The sequence below is a fragment of the Acomys russatus genome, chromosome 11 (genome assembly GCF_903995435.1).
Source record: "Acomys russatus chromosome 11, mAcoRus1.1, whole genome shotgun sequence".
Taxonomy (NCBI): domain Eukaryota; kingdom Metazoa; phylum Chordata; class Mammalia; order Rodentia; family Muridae; genus Acomys; species Acomys russatus.
In genome coordinates, this window is record NC_067147.1 from 53,857,711 (window position 1) to 53,880,606 (window position 22,896).

At 52.1% G+C, this 22,896-nt stretch overlaps 1 protein-coding gene across 2 annotated transcripts in view; it reads right to left on the reverse strand.

Moving 5' to 3' along the window:
* The window catches only part of Col18a1 (collagen type XVIII alpha 1 chain), a 60,357-nt gene that overhangs the window by 23,773 nt on the left and 13,688 nt on the right, over window positions 1-22,896 (reverse strand). For both annotated transcript variants that reach the window (XM_051153286.1, XM_051153285.1), the window contains exons 2-12: window positions 19,835-20,379; window positions 11,898-11,984; window positions 10,037-10,093; window positions 8,477-8,606; window positions 3,471-3,547; window positions 2,986-3,171; window positions 2,027-2,053; window positions 1,210-1,272; window positions 1,029-1,106; window positions 721-774; window positions 406-564 (exon numbers count right to left, since the gene is read on the reverse strand). In XM_051153286.1, coding sequence (XP_051009243.1) covers window positions 406-564; window positions 721-774; window positions 1,029-1,106; window positions 1,210-1,272; window positions 2,027-2,053; window positions 2,986-3,171; window positions 3,471-3,547; window positions 8,477-8,606; window positions 10,037-10,093; window positions 11,898-11,984; window positions 19,835-20,379 — 1,463 coding nt within the window. The remainder of the gene's footprint in view (window positions 1-405; window positions 565-720; window positions 775-1,028; window positions 1,107-1,209; window positions 1,273-2,026; window positions 2,054-2,985; window positions 3,172-3,470; window positions 3,548-8,476; window positions 8,607-10,036; window positions 10,094-11,897; window positions 11,985-19,834; window positions 20,380-22,896) is intronic.

Genomic DNA, 22,896 nt, shown 5'->3' on the forward strand with positions numbered 1-22,896 from the left:
CACCACAGTAGGGAGATTATGTGTGTGGGCTCTTTCTTCTGAGCTACTGATTATGCTGGTGAAACTACGGTGTGTGTGTGTGTGTGTGTGTGTGTGTGTGTGTGTGTGTGTGTGTGTGCACGTGCGCGTGTCGGGGAAAGGGCAGGGGAACGCTTATGTATTTACTGGTCCAGAGTGGTTCAGTTGTGTGCCACAGAGTCAGCTAGTGGGTCAGCACCCCCAGAACCATAGAGTAGCTTACCCCTACCACCCTCATCCTGAGAGTGACCCAAAATAGAAATCATCTCGAAGCAGGGGAGGCCTGAGGTAAATCTAGCAAGAGACCTCACGTGATGCCCCCTCCGCCCTCCCCCACCCCTCCTAGTCAAAAGATTGCTCTAGGTCAGGGGAGGCAACAGAACTTACCTGGGGACCAGGAAAACCGGGGGGCCCTTCCTTCCCAGGCACACCAGGAAGGCCTGCAGGTCCTGGAGCATAGGAGCTGTTGACTCCAAAGCGCCCTGGCTCACCAGGCAGTCCAGGGACACCAGGCGGTCCCGGGGGTCCCGGGAAACCTCGCGGGCCCTGGACATGAGAGATATGGTCTATCATAGAATACACGGCCCTACTGGGTGATCATCACATCCCCAGCTGGGCTTGCCCCACCCCCAAGGGTCCTCACTGATGACTCAGATACCATGTTCTACATGTGCCCAGTGACAGTGGGGTGCAGCCACTTACTCTGAGGCTCTCCAGGTCTCCACTGAAGCCAGATCCCTCCATGTCGATGAAGGTCTGAGGGGAGGGTGAGAGAAGCCATCACAGAACATAGACTCAGTGTCCTGAGTACCAGGCAGCACCAGCCAGATGTCCCCTAACCACCCAAAAATGTCTGAGATGGCAGGTGGGACACCATTCTCTGCCCCGGAGCCTGGCTGTCACCCTAAGCAAGTAGCAGAATCCTGTTCTCTTGGACCAACACTATCAGGAGCTGTTCCTGGGGTTGAGTACTGGGACCTGGTGTGGGGAAGGCCGAGGATGGAGCTTACCAGTTTGTCCTGTCTGTAGGAGGGTCCTGGTGGCCCTGGAGGTCCTGGAGGTCCTCGAGGCCCAACACCAGGATCTCCCTGGGACATAAGACAGATCGGTCACATTGAGGACACGTGGCCTCCACTTTTAGTCAGCTGCTGAGATGGGAAAGGGGCCATATCCTGGTCTGCATACACTTACCTTCTCACCCTTGGGGCCCATATCACCTGGGGTCCCTGGAAAGCCCTGAGGTCCAGTGTCACCCTGGAAGACAGGGGTATAGGGGATAGGCAGAGAGAACCTCTCTCCCTTCACACAATGCCTCTTGAGTCCCCAAATGTTCCTCATTTCAGGGCAGGGAGGAGATGGGAACCAAGGCCTCCAGGGGTCCAGGGAGGGCAAATAAAGCCAGAAAGAGCCACGCCAACAAGAGGAACCCAAAGAAAAGGCCAGGATTTAAGAGGGACACTGCTGGCTATGGAGAATAGTGACCGAGTCTTATCACAGTGCCTGGCGATGGCATGTATCCTCTTCAGAGATGACCACTGTGGGGACCACAGACATCCTTGGCAGCGTAGTTGGTAAGCTCAGTGTGTGTGTGTGTGTGTGTGTGTGTGTGACACATGCATATATGTGAACTTGATGGACACATCAGGCTCAGGAAAAAAAACCCTCCAGTTATGCCAGAGCTCAGATTGTGTGCATTCTGAGCAAAGCTCTCTGTCATGAACAAGAGCTCCCTGTGGCCCTGGCAGCACGAAGGACCCCATTCTCCTCACTGCGCAGTGCCTCTCTTGCTCTGACTCCCCCAACCCCACTGAGGATCTGCAAACACTTTGTGGTTTGGTGGTCACATGAGCATCAAAATGGACACCCTTTAGCCGCCCGTAGCTAGAGAGAAAGGACACCCCACGTGAACCTGCCTTTCTGCACCGGCATCTCCTGGAAACCATCCATCACCCCGTGGATCCTATGTTAACACAGGATAGTGTCTGGTACGGAGAAAGAGCAAACTTACCGGTCTCCCATCTTCACCAGGGTCGCCCTGTAACGTGCAAGAGAAGCCACCATTAATGAAAGCAGCCCCGCTGCCGCTACCCAAGCCCGGACACAGAGACACACAGCTCTCAAAGCCCTTTCGGTCTAAGAAGCTAAGAACCTGGACAACTGTCTGGCTGACAGTGTGATGGTTCAACGCTGCACTTAAAATTTAGACTTACTATGCTTGAGAATCTAAACAAACAAACAAACAAAAATGCCTCTACTATGTAAGCCCCTAGCCACCCAGTTCCTCCCCCCTCCCCGTCCCCCCGACATCGAAGAGTTTTTTTGAGATGGGGTTTCTTTGTGTAGACCAGGCTGGCCTTGAACTCACAGAGATCTGCTTGCCTCTGCCTCCCAAGTGCTAGGATTAAAGGCGTGCCCAACCATCGCCTGGGTGAAGACTATTTTTTAATTGATCTTGTAAAACTTACTCTTCTAGTAAGATAATAGGTCCTAAGACTAACTGTTATTTCTGCTTTTGTAATCAGACTTGCTTACTCTGCCCAAGGACTCGAACAACTTCAAGACATGTATGCTAAAATAAGACCCTGCCTGCCTGTACACAGAATACATGTAACCTTATGGGTTTTCACTTTATACATCTTGGACTGTTATGTCTCTTAGAAGGGCTTTCCATTGAAGTCCCAGTGCCATAAGCATCTGGCAAGAGTATTTAATAAAACCTCCTCTTATTAAAATGTATTCATGGTCATGATGAATCTCTGAGCGACCCCAGACCCACAACAGACAGCACTTGTGGAAGAGAGTTTAGGCTCAGGGCTGCCTGGCCTCCACGCTGTGCACATCAGAAGGCCAGTCGGAGTCCTAGGATCCAAGGGTGTCGCCGCTCTGAACCCAACCAACTCTCCCACTAGCCCCAGTCAGAGACCTCGGCTCCAGCCCAGATAACAAGGGAAGGCTAGTACTACTCACCGGTTCGCCATCCCTTCCTGGTGTGCCATCCTGCCCTGGTGGCCCCTGAGGTCCTGGGGGTCCTTGTGCTCCGGGGACAGGTTGCGCATTGGGGCTCTGTACCACTGGACCTGCAGGACCCTGGGGCCCAACCGGGCCAGGTAGGCCCTGAGCACCTGGCTCTCCCTTTTGTCCTTTCAGACCTCCCTAGGGACAAAGAGGATACAGGCTGCTGCAACCTGCATGCAAATTCACCTTGCAGCACTGCTGCATCTTCTGGACACTGCATCTCAGAGAGGACTCCAAGGGGATATGGGAAAAGGATTCATGCCAAGGAGACCGCGCAGGGTAGGTAGGCAGAGGTGTGGCACACAGGTCACAGGGCAGCAGGCCGAGAGAGGAGTGTGGGCCTGAGGGCTTCGGTAAAGTCACGGTGAGAGACGTGGAAGGCATTGAGGGTTCTGGGATGCCCTGGGTCAAAGTCATGAAGTAAGTGATGACCTCACCTTCATCAAGCCACCTCCATGGCTCTGGACACTCTCATCCCATGCTCCACTTGAATCTGTGGCGGGAGGGGCCTCAGCTGGGAAGAGGGAGAGAGGGCACTGTGAAGCTTCCAGCAGTCTCAGGCTCTCAGTTTTACTACACAGGTTTTATTTTTCTACCCAACAAGAGCCAGGGCAACAAAAGCTATGGGAATGGTCACTTGCCTTTCCACCCACCAAAAGCCCGAGGGCAGGGGCCATGGCAACAGGGAAGGGGAATGAGAGTGGCCACCTTGCACTGGCAACAGGAGGGGGAAAAAAAAAAAGTCAACAGAAGCACACAGCCATTTAAAGCAAGCCCAGGGATAACAGAAAACACCAAGATGATCCCTGGGTTTGTTTTAGCCTCCTTCGTAACCACATTTTCCTCTTCCAATACTAAAATTTTAAAAATAGAAAACTGGGCTGGAGAGATGGCTCAGAGGATAAGGGCCCAGACTGCTCCTCCAGAGGTCCTGAGTTCAGTTCCCAGTAACCACATGGTGGCTCACAACCATCTATAATGAGATCTGGTGCCCTCTTCTGGCCTGCAGGTATATGTGCATCCGGAGCAGTGTATATATAAGAAAGAAAGACAGAAAACCACTGAAAATTCTGAGAGATGAATCCTAGAGACTCACCTAGACCCTAGTATCCATATTATGTCTCTCACACATAAAGGCATGTACACACACACACACACACACACACACACACACACACAGAGGCATAAACACGCAATGGTGAATTCATACACACACACACACACACACACAGACATACAGTGGTGAATTCACACATACACAGGTGGTGAATTCACATACATAGGCATACACACAGTGGTGAATTCACACAGACATACACACAGTAGTGAATTCAGTCACACACACACAGGCATACACACAGTGGTAAATTCACACACACATAGGCATACACACAGTGGTAAATTCACCACACACACACACACACACACAGGCATACACACAGTGGTAAATTCACCACACACACACACACATACACACACACACAGGCATACACACACAGTGGTAAATTCACCACACACACACATACACACAGGCATATACACACAGTGGTAAATTCACCACACACACACACACACACACACACACACACACACACACAGGCATACACACACAGGGGTAAATTCACCACACACACACACACATACACACACACACACACACACAGGCATACACACACAGTGGTAAATTCACCACACACACCCACACACGCACGCACGCACACACACACAGGCACACACGCGCACACACACGCACACACACACAGATGCACGCACACACAGACACACACACAGACGCACACACACACACACACACACACACACACGCACGCACGCACACAGGCATACACGCCCATGCCATTTCCCCTTCTTCAGAACTGTCTGGATATTTGTGGCACTTGTCATGACCTCTGCCCTGAACGCTGCGGTGTTTCCCAAGTGCGAGGCTGTCCTTCACAAGTCGGCCACATGCAGGGAGCACAGCACTGAGAGAGGAGTGGTGACCACCCTCAGTTCTCCCCTGGCTCCTCCTCCGGGAACAGTAACAGGAAGACACCGACTCAGGACCTCTCAGTGTGCTGGTTTCATGTCTCTCATAAGTGCTCAGCCCATAAGTGCTGCCAGAGCCAAAGTTCGGCCCAGTGGGCCCATTGCCTGATTCTGGACAGCCTTTGAGCTAGAAACGGTTTTTATAGATGTGTACAGACCAGAAATATTGAAAGACTTCAAAGGTCAGAGACAGAAAACGCCACAAGAAACCTGCGTGACCACCAGTTGTCACTCCTCTGTCGTCTCCCCACCTTGGGTATCAGCTATGGCTCAGGGGCGTATCTTCCTTGGAGCTACATACTAGGTCCTTCCTGAGTGTCCTGGATACAATCCATCCCCTTGTGGTTAATAAGAGGCTTATGGGGCGACACCTGGCGGTGGCTCCTAGCAACATCTCACTAGCAACAGTTTGAAATTTACCATGCCGAGGGCACATCTCTTGGAGACCAATTGAGGGCTCTGCTTCTTGAGCACTATTTAGAAGCATCCAGTGCCCCTTGGCTGGGGCACAGAGGCCCCATCTCAGGCTAGAATTGATGCTCACACAGCTCTTCCTAGCTGAGCTCAGTACATTACCTGGCAGGATTGAGGATCTGCAGCCACAAATGAGATTGGGCAAAGCTGTGAGCCGCACAGACAGCTTGCTCAGGCCCCTTACTCAATCTTGGGGTTCTGGGGGAGGTCTCTCCTAGCCCGTGAGGACGAGATCACTCTCTGGGGGAGTGTGCTGCTGATGGTCTTTGCCCACACCCTGTCATGGGCTCATCTGCTTAGTGAGGAATAAGCCTGGTCCCTGCTCAGGCTAACCAGGCGGACTCCATCCTCCACAGCCAAACTGCGCCAACTCCAGGAGCCGACCACAAGAGGGCAGCATGGGCTCTCCCTGCAGCAGCTAGGCCTTCCTAGAAACATGAAAGTACTGCCTTGGGGAGTATTTAAAACTACGCAAACACTGCTAGGAGAAATCAAACAAGACCTAAACAAAGGCAATGGATGGGTCTCAAGAGTCCTTACCAAGAGGACAAGGCCACCAAACCCATTCCCATCAAAACTCCAGCAGGATTTTTCCTTCTCTGTGGATGTGTGCATGGGAACAACCACAGTCCATGATTCGGGTGAACACGCTACCCCCGCGGTGACTGCAAGGCAAGGGGCACATGGGAGGGCTGATCTACCTGGTAAAGGTGAAGCTAAGGCAGGCAGGGAGATCCATGGCTCAGAGAGAAGGTCAAAGATGGACAGCTCAGCTCAAAGAAACAGACGAGCATTGCACGGAAGGGTGGGCGTGAGGACCCACAGCGTGGAATACAACCCGGAAATAGACTTGCCTGTAGAAGGCTCACTTTCCACATCTCCGAGTCAGCTCATCAGCGAGAGAGGTCTTTTTAACAGTAAGAGAGCAAGTGGAGAAACAGACGGTTTGTTGTGTTTGCGGAATTAAAATAGGTCTTTGGAGCACCTTGGGCAGAATCTTAGACAACACCAGAAGTAAGGTCTTTGAATTTCGGCAAAAATTACAAAGTTCTGCTTCTCTAAAGATGCTGTTAAGAAGGTGAAGCTAGACGCTGTGGCTTACACCTGTAATCCTAGCACTTGAGAGGCTGAGACAGGAGGGACACAGGTTCAAGACCAGCTTGACAAACACACACCATCACACACATATATATACACACACATACACTCCATGGAAATATCTCTATGCATACAAATATAGATATATCTATCAGCAGATAGATATACAAATATATATCTATATGTGGATAGATAGATATAGATATAGATGGATAGATAGATATGGATGGATAGATAGATAGATAGATAGATAGATAGATAGATAGAAAGAAATAGATATACCCGTATCCTCAGAGGGTAGAGTAGGAGGGCATTAGAAAAGGAAGAGAGAATATGAAGACAATGACTGTGATTAAATCCAGACTACATAGAGACCTCTCAAAATTCAACAGTAAGAAGCCATACACATCATTAAAGTTTGGCGTGAGATCTAGAAACACACTGAGACGTAAGCACGGGAAAAGATGCTTGCTCACTATCATGGTAATGCAAGCGAGAACACGAGGCAGGCCACCTCACATGGATGACACAGGGATGTCTAAAGACCGTCCTCACTGAGGTGAGGTACAGGGACTCCCATGCACTGGGACGGGTGGTAAACAGACAAACCACCTGCACAACGGCCCAGGGGCAGATGGGACAGAAGTCCCAGAATAGCTTTCTCTGAAGCTACCTCTACTGGGACCCATTGCAAATGCCCATTGCTAAGTCAATGGGCAAATACATGTGGTCTGTCCACATGGTGGATGATCATATAAGTGACTAGCTATAATATAGATGCTTATTATAAAAGGGACACAGTGCCTAGAAAACCAGATAATATTTACTGTGCACACCCCACATGTGTAGTTCTGGGAAAAGACAACTCTGTGGTGACAGTAGCCATAGCAGTATGGGTGGGAATGGTCTGGCCAGGGGAACGTGGTAGAGCAGGGGTCATGTTTTCTTGTCTTCTCTGGGATCCCAGGACACAAGAAAGATGGGAGGCAAGGCAGCTCCCACCTCAAGGCCCTTGGGGCCACACAGCACAGGTGGGAGGTCAGCCCCCACTCAGGAGCCAGGAAGTGGGTACTTGCCAGCCTAGTATGACCTGCAGCCACAGCTAGTAACCAGTGGAAATCTAGGCTGTGCGTCTCATAGCTCGGAGTATTTGAGTCCTGTCAGCATCAGGAGGAGGCATAGCCTGTTCTCCCCAGAGCCTATGGAAACCACTGCACTTCATTCCCACAGAGCTGTGAGGTAGAAGAAGTTATTCATGCCATTATGGTACCGGGTCTATAACACAGTAATACACAGAATATCTCAAGACACACAGTCCACATTTGTCATGTCTCTGGCATTCCCAGCCTTGTCTACTGAGAACCAGAAGCCCTGGGCATGCCTTCTAGACAGTGGCTTCTATGGGAGACACGACCAACCCTATATGCTGACCTATGACACAGCTGACCCATGACACAACCTGGCCTAAGGACATATTTTCCCCTACACTGCTCCTCCCTTGAATCAGTTCATACTCTCCTAGCAAACTTGATGGCCCTGGACCAGGAGATGGCATCTCTGGAAAGGTTCCTCCTACACATGACAGAAAATACAGAGGAAGAACTTGATGAGAGGACAAAAGCCATGTCACGGCTGCCTGGTTCAGAATTCTCCTGGGACCCAGCCAGGAGCCTGCCCAAACAGGACCTTCTTAGAAGGCGGAAGAACTGCAGATGGGGACAGCTCTGGCTCTGAAACACCGCTCATCCAGTACACCAACACACCAACACACACACACACACACACACACACACACACACACACCACATCTAGGAAAAAGTTTTACCTCCTATAGAATCTACAGTGGTTTCTTCCTCCACTTCTTCTGTTCTGGAATCTTCTGTGGTGCTGCCTCCAGCCAAGGGTGGGGAAGTGACAGGGGGTGGCTGGGGGAGCCTGGGTGATAGAGATGTATCCTGCAAGAAGAAAGTAGAAACCCCGGCTCTGTTATTCTGCCATGCATCTATCCCATGCATGTATGAGCTGGCAGTTCTGTCTGTCTCTTGGGTTTGCGGCTTATGACATGGAATGCTTTACAGACTTGTGAGGAAGATAAGAAAAACCATCACTCCTATTGGAATGAATTTCTGCAGAGTTAGTCGCTAAAGGTTTTCCTCAGCCTGGAGATTGGGGCTCATATACCTCAGCAGTCCTTAATTCCTAAAACTGTGACCCACATCAGCACGGCCTACATTCCTGGTGACTTTCCATCAGTGGCTGCGTAGTCCAGGTGGCTAGGCTCTGGGGAGCATCTTGGCTGAAGTGATACTGTGAGGGGCTCCCCGAGACACTCTCAATGCCATTGTCACAGCATAGACCTGGGTGAGCACAAGACACCAGAGGGCCATGCCTTTAACCCCTCCAAGGGAAACGCCGACATGGGTCTTAAGATTGGCTGGGCCCTTCAGGAAGCCCCTCACAGTTGCCTGTGACAACAGGAACAGACTACTACTTGGAATAAACAGGTCAGCTAGTTGTAAGCAACCTGTGGTCAGCAGACAAGGCTGATCTAGTGTGGCATGGCACTCACAGACATATCTGTACTTCCACCATCTGTCATGCCCAGGGTACCCTGTGTAGAGACAGCAGTTTGCAAATCCAACCCACATATGCAGGAGAGCTGATGGTCATCAAGGGTCAGAGAGGCTATTTATTGGACCTTGAGTGGGAACATGTTAGGCCACCACCTCACTGGACTGAGTCCAGAAACTCTGTTGGGCAAAAGAATGCATCCAAGGTGGCTATGTCCCTGTCTCTAAGACCCACGTGTCCCTATGCCAGTGCACATATCAAGGAGACCCCAACACTTCTTCTAGGAATGGTGGCAGGGGCCGCTCCGCACCCTTGACCAACTTAGCATTGTGCAATCTTCTTGGCCCTGACCCCCAAGGTCCTCCTTAAACACAGACCCTGCATTCTAGATGCTGGGGGCACAGAAGGACCCCGGAGGTTCATTCAAACCATCCTTTTCATATCCAGAGTCCCGCAGGGTTCTCAGGACCCTGGACCGGAAAAAGCACCCACTGTGGCTATCCAGAAACTTCTTTACAATGCCACTTGTTTTGTTCTCATGTTAGGCACAAACCAGTTATGGACCCACACTAGCCAGCAGCATCAACAAGACGCTGGGTCACCTCTAATGGGAAAGTTCTCTTTAAAAGAGATCCTGCTCAGGGAGACAGAGGGGAGTACAAAGCCAGCCTCAGACTGATCCCTCCTGGGCATGTACCTACATGACAGAGGGACTTCTGGGATCTCATACACACCCGTATATACAGTGCACAGACAATGCGTGCCCCTCCCCTGCCTGAACTGGGGGACCGCCTCGCCACATATAGTGACTCACCTCTTCCCTGTGTGACTTGTTGCTTTCCTCAAAGCCACTCCCAAAATCTCCAGATGCCTGCAAGGTGTGAGAGAAGTGAGGAAGAGGTCAGGACCAGAGGCCCAACAACAGGGCATCAATCGGACAGCAAACAAGACACCTGCTGGGTCCAAAACAGTCAGGCTCGAAGCTCAGGCCAGCCAGAAGGTTGCAGATCAGGCCTGCACATTCCTGTCCCATGGCATGGCTGTTCTGTCCTAGGACGCCATCCTTGGGGGACAGCTTAGGCAGGTACCCTAAGCAACCCCAGTCCAGGCTGACCTTGAAGAAGCATACGTGGAGTATAAGTGCTTCCCGGTCATGCCCCTGGCTGTCACCTGCCTCGACTGGCTACTTCATGTTCACGCTTCCCTGTAGCCTCTGGGAGCTCTGGGGGGGGGGGGGTGGGGGCGGGGGGGGGGGCAGGGGCCAGCCTGTCCTCATATCAAAGTGTGTAAGTTAACAGAAACCCAGAGTTGAAATGCGACCTGGGCCCATAGAACCCACAGTGACACCTCAATGTCGAGGTGGCCCAGGTGGGACGGACACGCAGCCAGCCATCATGGGCAACACGTGTGCGTGCTCAGCGGGCGGCACACTCAGGAGTGAACACTGCCCATCTGCTAGAGACTGATACTTGGCACTACATAGAAGCCAATCATGTTCTGACTTCTCTCCTGGAAAAAGTAACAGCTCGATGGGGGTAAAATATGAGAACACATGTATAAGGCAGAATACTCCACCGCTCACAGCCACACACAGCCAGACTCTGCTCGGACTAGTAATGGGGATGTAGTGATGAGCTACCTCCATTGGAACATCACCCCACCCCCACCCCAACCTCTGGTAACAGGTGCATTGTTTCCTTGACTATCATGATATTATGCACATGGACACACAGACAACCGAGACACACAGGGACACAACACATACAGATCACACCACATGCACCCCGCACATATAGAAGACACACAGCATACAGAAAACAAGGACATCACCAACACACAGACACGCAAAGCACACGGCACACATACCACACATAGAAAAGAGACACTGCACACACAGACAACACATGGGACACCCAGGGACACAGCACATACAGATCACACCACATGCACCCCGCACATAGAGAAGACACACAGCATACAGAAAACAAGGACATCACCAACACACAGACACGCAAAGCACACGGCACACATACCACACATAGAAAAGAGACACTGCACACACAGACAACACATGGGACACCCAGGGACACAGCACATACAGATCACACCACATGCACCCCGCACATAGAGAAGACACACAGCATACAGAAAACGAGCACACCACTAACACACAGAGAGACATGCAGACCACACGGCACACATACCACACACACAAAAGAGACACTGCACACACAGATAGCACACAGCATAGAGATCATCAGAAAAAAAAAAAAAAAAAAGAAAGAAAGAAAAAAAAGATACACAGCACACAGACAACATCACAGAGAAAAAAGGCCTTGTATACCATAAAACAGGCACACACAGACCATCAAGGGACACACACATCATACAATGGGCAGATAACACACACACACACACACACACACACACACACACACACACATACACATCACACAAAACCAAGAACATATATACACTTTCCACAGTGTGACCACTATGTCATACTACGGCACTGTGGGTTGGTCTCTGACTTTCGGAAATGGAAAGTAGAGGCAGGGGAAAGTGTCTGAAGACATAGGACCCTGGCACCCCACTAGCATCTTTTGGCTTTTCCCAGTACATCACTTTAAGACCGTTGCTCACAGTGGGGAGATCCCCATCGCCCAGTCACTCACCCTGTCTTCATCGTCATCATCCTCATCCAGGCAGTGCACAGGGCTCACCCGGGGAGTTCTGCGTACCTTCAGCTCTGAGATCATCCCCTAGGCAGAAGCAGAGGGTCACTAGTTTGAAAAATGAAATGTCGCTCGATGGATCAGGTGTTTGATTGACTCTTCCGCCATCAGCTGGTAGCGATGTTTGGAAGGTTGTGGAATCCCCCCCTCTGCCCCCCCCCCCAGTTTTTCAAGACAGCGTTTCTCTGTGTAGCCTTGGGCTGTCCTAGACTCACTTTGTAGACCAAGCTGGCCTCGAACTCATAGTGATCCTCCTGCCTCTGCCTCCCGAGTGATGGAATGATAGGCGTGCGCCACCATGCCCGGCAGGTTGTGGAATCTTTAGGAGGCGGTGTCTCACAGAGGGAGTTGGGTTCCTGCCTTGACATTTTACCGCCCCATCTTATTTCTTGTCCATCTTCTGCTTCCCTGACTGCAACGTGACCAGCTGCCTCATGTCTCCACCACCACGCTTTCCCTCACTGTCACAGACTGTCTCCCCTCAAACTGCAAGCCAACATAAGCACTTGCCTTCCTTTCCTATGTGGTTTCCGGTCAGATTATCCGGTCATAAAAATAGGAAGAGAAACTAAGTCGCTGGGGCCCTGAAGGGAGGTGCTCAGGCAAGCCTCTGACTCATGCTGGCTCCCAGCCTAGCCTGCCGTTACCAGGGAATCTCCCTTCAGTTAACAGGACTAAGACGCAGGCTCACAACTGGCTTTCAAGAGTGGCTGTTTCTGGGCCGAGCCGAGAGAGGCTGGGAGGATCAGAGACACCGGACAACAAATGTGTCCCCGCACCTCATGCTTCCTGTCTGGGTGGCTGGCTCTCCTGCAGGCTCCGGGCTGTCTGTCTGAGGGCGTCCTGGAAGCTTCCCAACAGGATATGCTGGAGCTCACACGCTTTTCCCGTGTTTACACTTTTGTACGTTGGATTGTACTTCGCTACACTAATTTCAGTTTACCAAATTCAGACCACACCTTCCTCAATTCGAAAGTGACTTTCTAACAACGAGCTTAGGCAGGCCTGATTGGAAGTGCAGCCTGACGGGAAATGCCTCCTTCTGGCTTCTTGGCCCTCTTGAGTGAATAACACTTTATCGACACTAAGGGAAGGGTGTGGCTGTCCTAACAAGCTTGACACGGAGACACTGAAATCTGAGTTTCATACTAATTTTCACACATCCCAAAATAACTTTTTGATTATTCCAGCCATTTGGGGAAAAAAAAAATGTAGGCGTCACTATACCTTGGGAGCCTTGTGGGAGCAGGCGATGGCTGGCCCGTGCTGTGTTCACAGGCCTGCTGTCCTATTTATCCCAGGGAATGTCCCAAATTCAGATGTTTTCATCAGCTGGCCCTCAATCATACCTCCCCAACTAACAGTCCTATCTTGTGGGTCCCAGCCTGAGGCTTCCCCCACCTCTTCTCTTCTCAGTGGTCAGTTCAGTCTGGCTTCTGGAAAATATTCCCCAGCACCACCCAGGGGGTCACAGCCACTCTGGGCCAGGTCTACCCCAGACCCCATGCTCCACCTTTCCCAGTGTTCAGGACATCAAACTCTGTATGTGCACACATGCATGCATGTGTCCCTGCCTAAGTGTGTCACACACGTGTGTATACACACACAGTTTGGCTTGCTTACAGTAGGTAAATGAGACGCCAGATGAATATGGGCCCAGGTAAGGGAGAGGGAAGTGGGCTTCAGGAGAGCCGTGCACCCCACAAATACTCTGACTTGGTCACTTCCAGCTGGGGCAAGACCTTCACAGGCAAACATACGCATAAGGGTTAATTTCACAGCAGCCAAGTACACACTTGGAAATCACACCCTTAGCCACCCAGCAGGTTCACCATGAAGCTGGTTTGGCTTCAAATCTATAGATAACTGCCACCGTGTCGGTTACCTCTAGTATGGCATTGTGACAAACCACCGTTCCTGCCACCTAACTATGGTACATCCTAGAAGAACCACGGCAGGAATCACCAGTGGGCAAAATGCCAATCTGACCCCCACCCCAGCCAAACAACATGGAGATACTAATTATCCACAGCTCTCTCCCTCGAATCCCATGCTGACCCACACATGGCTACCTGAGGTGTCGGGTAGCAGCACTAGCTCTCCAGAGGGTCTCAGGTGCAGCCCAAGGGCTGCCACTGCAGCATCGGCCTGCATCTAGTGTCTCCTCAGGGAGCATAGACATCACTGGTATCTATTGGGTCATCCCCAGACACGTGAGAGGGGGCGGCAATGTAACTCAACATCAGCGGGTGCTGCCCTCGGTAGCTGAGAAACATCGGTAGCACTGAGGCCCAACACTAGTGTCCCTTGCCTAAACTAAACTAGTGAGACTAGGTCCCTCTGCGTGCTCTCTATCTTCACCTGCCTACAGCACTCCTCCACACGCTCACAAGTTTACAGTGTCCACAGTGTCCTCAGCACCTGAGAGGGCAGGGGCACAATCCCTCCTTTGAAGCCCTTGCTCAGGCCAACAGAGGCCACCACCATCCACAGATGTCAATGTACCGGCCATCAGGAGACCTAGGCCCTATTCAAGGTCATGGGAGGATAGTCTCTGGGGAGGAGCAACAGAAAGAAAGTCCTGGCTTGCCTCAACCCTGTGGGCCTCAGGGGAGACAGAGAAACAGGGCTTGACCCCTTAGGACCAGCACTGTGACAATGGGGACTCTGTGTCTCCTATCCCATGTGCTATGATGGCCTGAGGTGCAGGAGGCCTTTAGGTCTAGAAGGAAAACAGAACTGATACATGTACCCAAAATAGACCAAAGGGACAGTATTGGATAAGCAAGGGAAGAATGGTCTGGCAGTGTCTGGTCCAAAAGGATTCTGGGAAGCTAACCATCTAGCACCAGGTTAACATGTAAGTGGATATGACTGTGTGAGAAGGAGCATATTGATTGTGTGTGCGTGTGCGAGGGTGAGCATCACTTATACCTGGGAGCTATGCTTCATTCAGGCACAGGCCCATTGCATAGATTTAGAGGTAGGAGGATGCACACTCGGGTCAAAATAGCATCTGAGCCAGGCAGTGGTGGCACATGCCTTTAATGCCAGCACTCGGGAGGCAGAAGAAGGTGGATCGCTGTGAGTTCGAAGCCAGTCTGATCTACAAAGTGAGTCTAGGACAGCCAAGGCTACACAGAGAAACTCTGTCTTGGGGAGGGAAAGGGGGCAGGGAAGGGTAGGAAAACAGCATCTGAGAACAGAATGGACTACTCAAGAAGCCCACTCAGGGCTGCTGTGGCAGGTGCCATGGTAACCACTGAGAGCCCCACGAGGATCAGGAAGAATTGGGTTTAAATACTAGAAAATCGCTTCCTAAGGACAATGCTGGTGTGGTGAGCAAGTCGGGTGGTCTCAGTGACAGACACATGGCATTGCACACGGATAGGCTCACTCCTGAGGACAGTGCCACTCACTCGGCCTGAGTCTGGAAAAGGCCTGCAGAGGGCAGGAGAGACTTGTGTCTACACTTAGGTCTGCTTCAAGCCCTGCCCTTGTGCCTCTTCCACCACCACCGCCCCCCCCATGACCCACACCCCCACACACACCCTGGAGTACACCCAACATCTAATGGGGGAGGTGTCAGCTGAACAAAAGCCATATGACCCCCCCCCACTGCAAATATTTAATGGACTTGGCCCCCAAAGTTATGCAATCTGGACCTTGGGAACTGGGGGACTGTGAACATTGACAGATGAGGGCCACATGAAACCCTTCCTACCACTCTGACCGACAGGGCCATAGCCTTGGGGAAGTGACGAAACCCGATCTGCATCAGGAGGTGCACACACGCGCTGTCTTGGCTTACCTGGACCTGCTACAGTAGGAGCAATGAACCAGCAGCCAAGACTAGAGGCTGAAGCCAGATGTGAGGCCAGCTGTTAGTTTTGTCTCTGTGTACTGCATCTGGGTTTTCCCAGTGGCCTTCAGGGTGGCCTCTTTGCCCCACCCCCTTTTCCCTCAGCCTGACAGTCACCAGGCCCTCCTTCCTCCCTCCCTTTCCTACCTCCCATGGCCAGCCTAGTTTCCTGCTGCCCTGTGACCCCCAGCCATGCCACCTGCTCTGCATGCTGATGCCTCACCTCCATGGTGGCTCTGACCACTCATTTTCCTCACACTGCTTTGTAGGCCTCTTGGCTTCAGGTGTCCCCTCCTGTGACCAGGTCCCAACAGGCCACTTCATCACAGCCAGCCTCCTTTGGCCTCTTAACTCACCGAGCACGGAAACGGCATGCCTGCTGTGGCAACGTACCCACCACAGGTTACTCGAACTTAGCATGAGTGGAAGAGCTGTCTGTGGGGCTTTATAAGAGGGAACCCTGAGAAGAGCCAATGGGAAAGACTGCTGAGAAGAGCCCTGAGAGACGGACTGAAAGTAGACCGAGGAGTTCTTCCTTCTCCCTTGATCAGGACCAGAACTGCTGGGGTCAGATTCGGATCTCCGCTGCCTGCTCTACCCCTCATGCGGGAAGGCCTGTTCTGATGTCATGAGCCTGACAGCTGGGGCAACCTCACGGCACCAGCACACACAATCATTTACTTTTGAGGCGGGAGGAGGGGGCTATTTTGAGATAAGGTCTCTCTGTGCAGCCCTGGCTTACCTGAAACTCACTCTGTAGAACCTGGCTAGCCTCAAACTCAGAAATCCACCTGTCTCTGCCTCCCAAGTGCTGGGATTAAAGGCACAGACCACAAAAACAAAACAAAACAAAAACAGGCGCACACCACCACTTTTACAGTGGAGCCACAACTGTGCCCTGAGGAAAATTCATAGCCTCAAAAGCTTTTATCGCTGAGCTGCATTCCTGATGAAGAAAACGAAAGTTGACCCTGAGATGCTCACAGCTGAATGAGAGTACCAGGAAAGCAGTGCTTAGCGGGGTCTTTCCTGAGGTCAAAGGCACCAGGGATAAAGGGATGCTGGCATTGAAACCCTAAGCCAAGAAACTCATAAGACAAGGCAAGCTGCACTGGGCTCAATGGAGAGTACTGGCCCAGCACCTGGGGGGCCCTGGCACCCCACACTGGGAAAGAAAGACAAAAGAAAACCAAGAGAATGAGAAGAAGGGGAACCCCTGACGGGAGGAATAAAGCCAAAGAGGAGTGTTAGCTGCAGGACTCATAAGAACAGAGCGCCTGTACTAAAATATGTCAGAAGCCATGCTTTAAGGAAACTGATAAGACTGACAGCCACAACTAAACTCAAACAACAGACAAGATGAATGGCAGCACTCTGGGAGGACTGTCACCCAGCAAGGACCAGTACTGGGAGGACTGTCACTCAGCAAGGACCAGTACCGGGAGGACTTTCACCTAGCAAGGACCAGTAACGGGAGGACTGTCACCCAGCAAGGACCAGTACTGGGAGGACTGTCACCCAGCAAGGACCAGTACTGGGAGGACTGTCACCCAGCAAGGACCAGTACTGGGAGGACTGTCACCCAGCAAGGACCAGTAGTGGGAGGACTGTCACCCAGCAAGGACCAGTACTGGGAGGACTGTCACCCAGCAAGGACCAGTACTGAGATGCTGAAGCACAGCCAGGCTCTCCCTGGCAGCATAGTTACAGGTGGGACAGAGCATCCTCATTTGGGATGACTCACAGGAAGCCTAGCTCTCCATCTGGCTGGTCCGCAGCTCTCTGCTTCTCCAGTTCCCTGGCTCCCAGACTCCCAAATGTGCTGGGCTAAGCTTCTGTCATGTGGTGAACCATTCAGCACAGTGACTCCTCTGTAAAGACCTCAGCACCAAGTCTGCATGCATCTTGTGCTAAATTCACCTATCTCCTGTTCCATCACCAGCACACCTCCCTCTCTCCACCTGGCATCTGACTTAAATCTGTGAGAAAGATCCTGAGGCCTAGCCCACAGGAGCAGGCAGGGTCAGACTGCTCAGGTCAGCTGGGGTGGGTCCTGTGGTCTGCACAACCAACACAGGTCCCAGGATGCTCTCTGCCTCCCTCCTGCCAATCACCAATGGGTTTTCTTTCTTTTCTTTTTTTTAATTTAAATTTTAATTTTATTTATCATATATGCACAGTGTTCTGCCTGCATGTATACCAGAAGAAGTCATCAGATCTCATTATAGATGGTTGTGAGCCACCATGTGGTTGACTGGGAATTGAACTCATGACCCTTGGAAGAGCAGCCAGTGCTCTTAACCGCTGAGCCATCTCTCCAACCCCAACCAATGGGTTTTCATATCAAAGGTTGTGGGTGTTTTCTCCAAACCCAAATAAACCAAATAAACACTTTAAATGCCCCAATGTTGTTACCGTTGTTCAGTGAAAAGACAAATAGTAGACAGGGAAATAAAATCTGTGTGTACACAACCAGCAAGTAGTTTCTTTCAAATATGAAGAGTTTGTATAAACCACAAAGAAATGGCTAAATTCCCCCCACCAAAAAACAAAGCAACAACAACAAACAAAATCACTAAGTAGATCCTAAAAAATAAAAAGGAAAGGTGTGCATTCACAAAGACACCAAGAAATAAAAATGAAAATGCCCCAGGTACAGTTTGTCTACACATCTATGTGCAAACCTGTTTTACATAGCCTGGCAAGGCCTAGTTGGTGATGAGGCCACTCACTCGGCGGAGGCTGTGCCCCTCCATCAGCACCACTGGGTAAGGCTGTGCCCTCAGCAGCTCCACTACGGAAGTAGGAGATGTACAGAGGCTGTGGTGTCTGCCATCCCCTTGGGAAATGATGGGACAGCACAGCAAAATGTCCCACTCTGGAAATGACGACATTGGACTTTCTGGTAATCGTATCTGAAGATCAGAAGGAAAACACGAAGGGGCCCAGTTTGGTGCCAAAGTCCCAGTAGCTCTTGAACTCCATGGGTTAAAAGTTCCTGCCAGAGGCAGAAGGTCAGCTTTCAGAGCTATGGAAACAGGACTTAGGACAACTTACAACAGGAGGCCCTTGTCTGGGTCATAATTGAGAGTCTGTCCCCTGGGGACATGACCTTCCTAACACACACAGGGACCCTGTCTGGGTGGGGCAGGGGCGTCCAGCTGCCGATGGCTGGAGTCCTGAATTCAGGAGCCGTGAGTCAGTGCCAGCTGAGGGTCCCCACGCACTGGTTCCCAGGGGGGCTGGGTTTCTCAGCTGGGATTTCCAGGAAGAACGTCCTCCTATGAGAAATGAGGGCCCAGAAGGCTGGGACTTTCCTGCGGAGCATGGGAAAGAGCCACAGGCCTGTCGTTGTCACCCAGTGACTGTGGCACCAGTTGCAAAGACTTCATCAAAATAATAGACAGCCCAGAATGGCTGAGCTAAGAAGGCCTGTTGTGTGATGTCCCCGTACCCGTTGCCAGCAGAGTGCTCCCTCTACTGTGTGCGCAGCCAAAGAAAGACCCTACTGTGGCTGGCTTTGAATAATTTCCCTCGTTGTTTTGAGACAGGGTCATCCAAATGACCCGGAACCCTAGAGCAGTCTCCTCGCAACTCCTAGGTGGGAGAGAAATGTATGTTCATCCCCACATCTCTCTTGTTGACTTTTTCACAAAACGCCTGAGCACCTGTTTTCAGGTGGAGTAGCTGAGCCCTCACTAAATCCCACACTCTCTAATTTAAGTTTCGGGCCTCAAGTTCACCACAGGCCCCGGCTCGTATCTAGATCAATTCAGGATCACAGCCCAGGTAGAAACAGCCCACAGCAGGCATCTTGTTGACCCTGGGGTCTCAGAGAACTCACAAAAGCCCAGTGCTTCCAGGACATCGAAGGACAAGAGTTGGGGGAGCAGATGCCACTGCATCCACAAGTGTTGGGGATAGCCCACTGCATCACCTGGAGGAACCTGATTTTCCTTGTCCCCCTTGCCCCCTCCTCCCCTGGAGTAGCACACAGTAGGGCAGCACGGGTTACCTGGAACTTGTCGGGATCCGCTGCTCCGGCCTGACCCACAAAGAGGCCAGAGTCATGGTCTAGCTCCAGACCCTGTGGGGACCGAGCAAATGGCACTCTCTGGAACTCTTCACAGTCTATGTAGAGAGCCACGGAGCCTCCGTCCACGCTGAGGGCAAAGTGTGTCCACTGGCCGACAAATGCAGGCAGGCGGAAGCTGGCACCCGTCTGGGTCCGGGTGGCACCAGGCTCCGTGTAGAGCAGTGAGATGTTCTGGTATCTGTCTCGCACCGCGGAGAGCTTCACACCCAGTGAGACCACTGCCTGCGCGGCGTCTGTGATGGCAAAGAGCACCCCTGCGGCCTCTGTGGCTGGTTGAACATGAAACACCAGCGAGAAGTCACGGAAGAAGTGTTTAGGGAAGGGATACTGGGCCACCCGGCCACTGTTGGAGTCCGCTCCAAAGACGTAGGCCGGCCCGACGTCAGGGTCATCGATTTGTGAGATCTGCTGGGGCACCGGGTCCCCAAGGAGCTGCAACAGCCCCACCTCCTCGGCAACATCGTCTGCAAAGAGAAGGGCATCCGGTGAGGTGGCTGCATGGGACCAGACGAGGACACAGTGGCATCCTAGGAAACATTCACCAGTCGTGAAATCATCCCCACGGCCTCACAGGCCAAAGCAAATATCCCAAGACAGGGTGCGGAGCTGGAGCGCGGAGCCTCCCCCTCCCCCACCCTGACCACAGCAGGAGCACAGACATTGGGTAAGGCCTCTCTGTACTATAAAGGGAGAAGAGGCAGCACACAGTAGGCCACCTTAGTACTGAAGTTCTTCCTGCTTTGAAAGCCAGCTAACGAATAAGTAAATAAATAAATAATCAATCAATCAAACTTGGGAGACTCAAATAGCGAGGCTCAGAAGTTGGCTTTCCTTGGCTTCACTTGGTCGTTATGGTCACGAGCTCTTCTAGGAAGGGGCTGCCGGAGAGAGGCACGCTGGGGAGTGTGCAAGTGACCATGCCTCGGGTCAGGGTCCAGCTGTGGGGCTAGGCTGGGGTAGGCGGTAGGAAATGCTGACGCCCCCCCCCCCCGACTTGAAAGGACAAGGTGAGTCACTGAGCCCTACCCCCTTAAAACCAGAAGATAAGAGCTGTCATAGGGTACATCCCTCAGGGGACAAAAGACAGCTTTGTATGCCATGTGGACAGCCCAATCTGCTGCGAGGGTCCCCCGAAAGCCTCACTCTGTCACATGTTCCTTAAGCCTCGAGTGCTGACCAAACATGGTGCTGGCCAGGCACACAGTGGGCACGGCTTGGTGGGGGCATGGCTTGCAGAGGACTGGGTGTCTGCAGCCTTCAAGCTGAGATAGAGAACCCTGGCAGGCTAGCCCTGGTCGGTCAGTGATCCAACAACCACCACAGCTGTTACAACATTCCCTTCCCACCAGAAATGCTGGGACAGAGAGTCCACACTGAAGCTCAGAAGCCGAGTCACGCATGCTGCCTGAGTGATGGAGCTGAGGCCCGAAGCCCCTCCTTCTGGACAGCAAAACTCCCTGGTGCCCCACTAGTGCAACACACAGGACTCTACAGCTGCCGGCTTCCTGGGCTGGAAGGCACCAGTGTCACATGCGGATCCCTGGGTCCTTAGGGACCAATTGCTGTTCCCAAGTCCTTCCATTTCCTTTCTGCGAAATTCTCTTTTGGCTCTGTTGGGAGTAGATGCCAAATGCCAAGGCCATAAGATCACTGGCTCCATTCTCTATTACAGCATTGAAGGAGTAGGGGGTGGGGGAAGGGGAAGTGGGGGGAATGAGGCACCAGGCTGGCTGCATAAGCCAGGAAGCTCAGTTCCCTGTGAGAGGAAGGCCTGTGCCATCCTCCGAGAGCTCAGGGGCTTGTTGGAAGAGGCTGGCCTCTATGCAAGCTGAGGTCCCTCTAGTCACCCACCTGAACTCAGATCCAGCAATGGGGGTCCTATCCGGTTAATGCCCATACCTCCCCTGAGGTGACTAGGTACAGTTCTGAGAGCCTGCATTTTAACACACAGGTCCTTCAGCTACACGTAGAGGCAACGGAAGCCAGCATCCCCCCACCTCCATCCCCAACAAGCACAGCCCAGAGCAAGAAGGCACGCACCCTCACTGAATGCCTCTCAACAGGAGACATTCCCTCCCCTTAGCAAGGCTCCTGGCCAACCTGGTGTCTGCCCACCCTGGAGAAAGGCCTCCAACTAGGATAGTACCCCGTGAGCAGACCTGTCACTCAGTATGACTGGTGCTATTGACATCCAAGGCCCCACACCTTGCCAACTGGCTCTCCCAGGGATGCGGCCTGAGCACTGTGCATCCATCCCTAAGCTGGCCACTGGCTCTCTCCACATGCTCTGGGGGCTGCTTATGTACCAGATTCAGGCTGTCCCTGCTCTCTCTGGCCTCCAACCCTGTAGAACTCAGGCTGTGGCATCCCTGCCCCACAGAGCCTAGGCCTGGGTTCCAGAAGTGCATCTGGTGCTCCCAGACCCTAAAAAGATGTCACTACTAGGGCACTCTCAGCCCAGCAGTAGAGGCACGCATGTCTGGGATACCCAAATGCCAACCAAGCAATTCCTATGGAACCTTCTAGAGAAACTGCTCTTAAACCAAACATATCCTTTGAGTCAGAAGGAATTACAGCAGCCCCTCCCTGCTTCTAACCTCTGGGGCCTGTTCAGACACAAACACACGCAGCAGCTGTGGGGACACAGGGGCCAAGGGTGGATGGTAGCATCTTCTGCACTGGACCCACCCTGGGTATCCGATGGTCACCTACCACACACCTGCAGAGTCCAGGGGATAAGCAGCAGACCAGACCGTCTGAATTGCTGTGGAAGAGGCTCAAGCGAGTTATTTGAACTAAGCAGTCAGGTTGGTGAGCTTTTTCACATCCACCAAGGCCTGGCCCAGCTGAGCAACAGGAGACACGCTACATCAGACTGGTGGGGGAATGAGGTCTTGGATGTACTCTTCTGAAGCCTTGAACGGAGCCACACTGAGAGATACTCAAGAGGCCTCACTGAACTGAGAAACTGTAACCAATCC